At 39.8% G+C, this 2495-nt stretch overlaps 1 protein-coding gene across 1 annotated transcript in view; it reads right to left on the bottom strand.

Moving 5' to 3' along the window:
* Window positions 1–626: 626 nt before the first annotated feature.
* ASF1B (anti-silencing function 1B histone chaperone) overlaps window positions 627–2495 on the bottom strand; it is a 10748-nt gene continuing 8879 nt past the window's right edge. The window contains exon 5 of the mRNA XM_072399706.1: window positions 627–2181. Coding sequence (XP_072255807.1) covers window positions 1981–2181 — 201 coding nt within the window. The 3' untranslated portion in view covers window positions 627–1980. The remainder of the gene's footprint in view (window positions 2182–2495) is intronic.

Below are 2495 nucleotides of genomic sequence, written 5' to 3'. Positions count from 1 at the left end.
TTTTCCCTTACTGCCGCGGCGGTAAAGATGAAGGGTAGGGAGGGAAATTTTTGTTTCAGTTATGTGAAAGGGATAGCAAAATTATTGAAAATGTGATAGGTCTCTGCTTTAATATAGCCTTGCCGACATCTATGGCTATTATACCTAACCTCTTACTTCTATATGTACTCTAGTATACACATGTGCATATATGGACTGAGTTACCAATCCAAAACCATCAATTAAGGCTGGGGGTACACGTGCAATAATTGTTGTTGGAAACTGCATGATGCATGAACAAGCTCTGTACATACAGCACCGTTCTGCTCTACGGAGGAGGGAGGGGGGAGAGCTACAGAATACCCAGTGCTATCTAACAGAAGGACCAACAACTTGAAATAATGCAGGGTTCTCCCTAGGCCCTTTTAGCTGGGTGCACCACCCGGCACTTTTCAGCACCCACCCGGCTGTTTTTGGGTGGTTACTAAAGAGTTTGGTCACAATACAGGGTCTCCCACCCACATACAATTTCTTCCCACCCGGCTTAAAAAAACTTCTGGGTTGATCACTGTAATGCTTTGGGATTTCCCCACCATAATTAAAGCACTTTCACTACACCAAAAAGCAACCAAACACATTTCTGCGCCTTTAGATTATAAGACTTCATAAGTGCACAATGTGCTTTTATTCCAAAAAAAATTACTACTTACAAATATATATATATAATAATAAAAAAAATAAGTCAATCCACCACACAGAAAATGATGGTGGCCAAACCTAAATGAGCCACACAATAACAAAATACAAAACTAGACATCATGCTGGGAGCAGAATCTTTAAACCCGCTGGGAAAAAATTGGTACAAAGAAAATAAATTTTGCAAAGCAAAGGCGATTTTACAAGGAGCTTCCAGCAAAGGGGACAACTTTTCAAAGGACAATAGATGATTCAGAATGAAATATCTTGGTGCTGGTTAAGTGCTTAATATTTTTCTTTCTGATGCAACATTGACACCAATACTATCTTTGACGTCTTCATCCCTTTGTAGTGACGCTAACCTGCGTGCATCCTTTGGACGTATAAGAGGTAGGATACAAAGGGAAAAGTCCATAGTGAGGAGTATTTTGGCTCCAGACACAATATGAACAATGCTGCTTTCATCGAGCATATCCAACATATCATTAATCCTTCATAGGAAGGACAAAGAAGTCTGTTAGTGTAGATAGAAAAAGGCTGACAATATTGTATACATTAAAAAAAAACACAAGGAGAAATGTAAGTGGCAGAAATTTTTGGCCAATAAAGGGCAGTGTCTCAGATAGGGAAAGGTAATTTAGTGGAGCGCTCAGATGTTACAAAACTGCTGTAACAAAGACTACAGAACAGAGGAACTTTTGTTAGGTCTCCTTTGGCAGTTTAAGATGATGATGAAATGTGTTTATGAGAAATGAAATTGTGGATATGGGTGAAAACTTGTATTTACAACACAAGATGTCAAAGCCCCAAAATAGGGAAGAGGCAGTGCCTCTTTATTCTGCATTATTTCCATAAGCAGGGTATCATCTTCAAGTTACAGGTCATGCACAAAGGTAGCTAAACTCATCATAGCAACATACCAACCAGGTAATACACTGACAAGTTTCTGTTCAAGTGCTAAGCTTTGGTTAGAGCTGCCACACTCTAAAGCTGCCGACAGGTCAAAGGGTGTTTCAGCCCTAAGCTGCAGTGTTGCATGCTTCATAACCTCTGCTCTCTGGTGATGAACACAAGCTACGAAGATACAAACACTGCATAGCTGTGATGCGCTTAGCTACCCAAATGCATGAGACATTACAGCAGTATGTTCTCAGGGCCTCAGGCACCATTGGAAATTTGGCAGTGACCACGAGCACCGCTAGCGAGATGAGATGCTGGTGCTGCCGGGCTTTATATGTTAAATGTCTTTCCGGCACAGTGATTAGAGGTTTATTAACTTATTTTATAGCTTTAGCGCTCCGGCCCTCACAAACAGTCCATTGAGTTCTCTGGGATTGCGTTAAGTGTGCCAGAAAGACCTTTTGTAGGTGCACAGGAAGGAGGAAGCATAGCATGAGCAGAAGGGTCCACGTTTTCAATATCTTCCATCTTTGACTCGCTTGCACTCTCCCAATTGATGTGAAAGCGTGTAACTCGTGGATTGGATGCTAAAATGTTCCTTTGAAGCTGTGGAAAAAAGAAGAATTCAGCTGTCAACATCTTGCTATAAAAGGTTATCATTTTAGGTTGTGCCATCCCCAGATAAAAAAAAAGTTTAACAATAGGCATTTTAGGTTTACCAGTAGCTAAATTACTGTCTAGGTTAATGGTTTCATGACCAGGAGTGGGGACAACAGAGATCAAATAAAGTTAAAACATACACAATTTATGAAACAACAACACATTTTGCGTTGTAAAATTATTTTTCCAGTTTTAACACAAATGGGGTCACTGTTTATTAATTACCTTTAAAACATAATATTTATTAACTGGTAAAAAAA

This window comes from Pyxicephalus adspersus, chromosome 2 (assembly GCF_032062135.1).
Source record: "Pyxicephalus adspersus chromosome 2, UCB_Pads_2.0, whole genome shotgun sequence".
NCBI classification, from domain to species: Eukaryota; Metazoa; Chordata; class Amphibia; order Anura; family Pyxicephalidae; genus Pyxicephalus; species Pyxicephalus adspersus.
The sequence above is the reverse complement of the archived record's forward strand: the minus strand, read 5'-3'. Positions and strand labels throughout refer to the sequence as shown.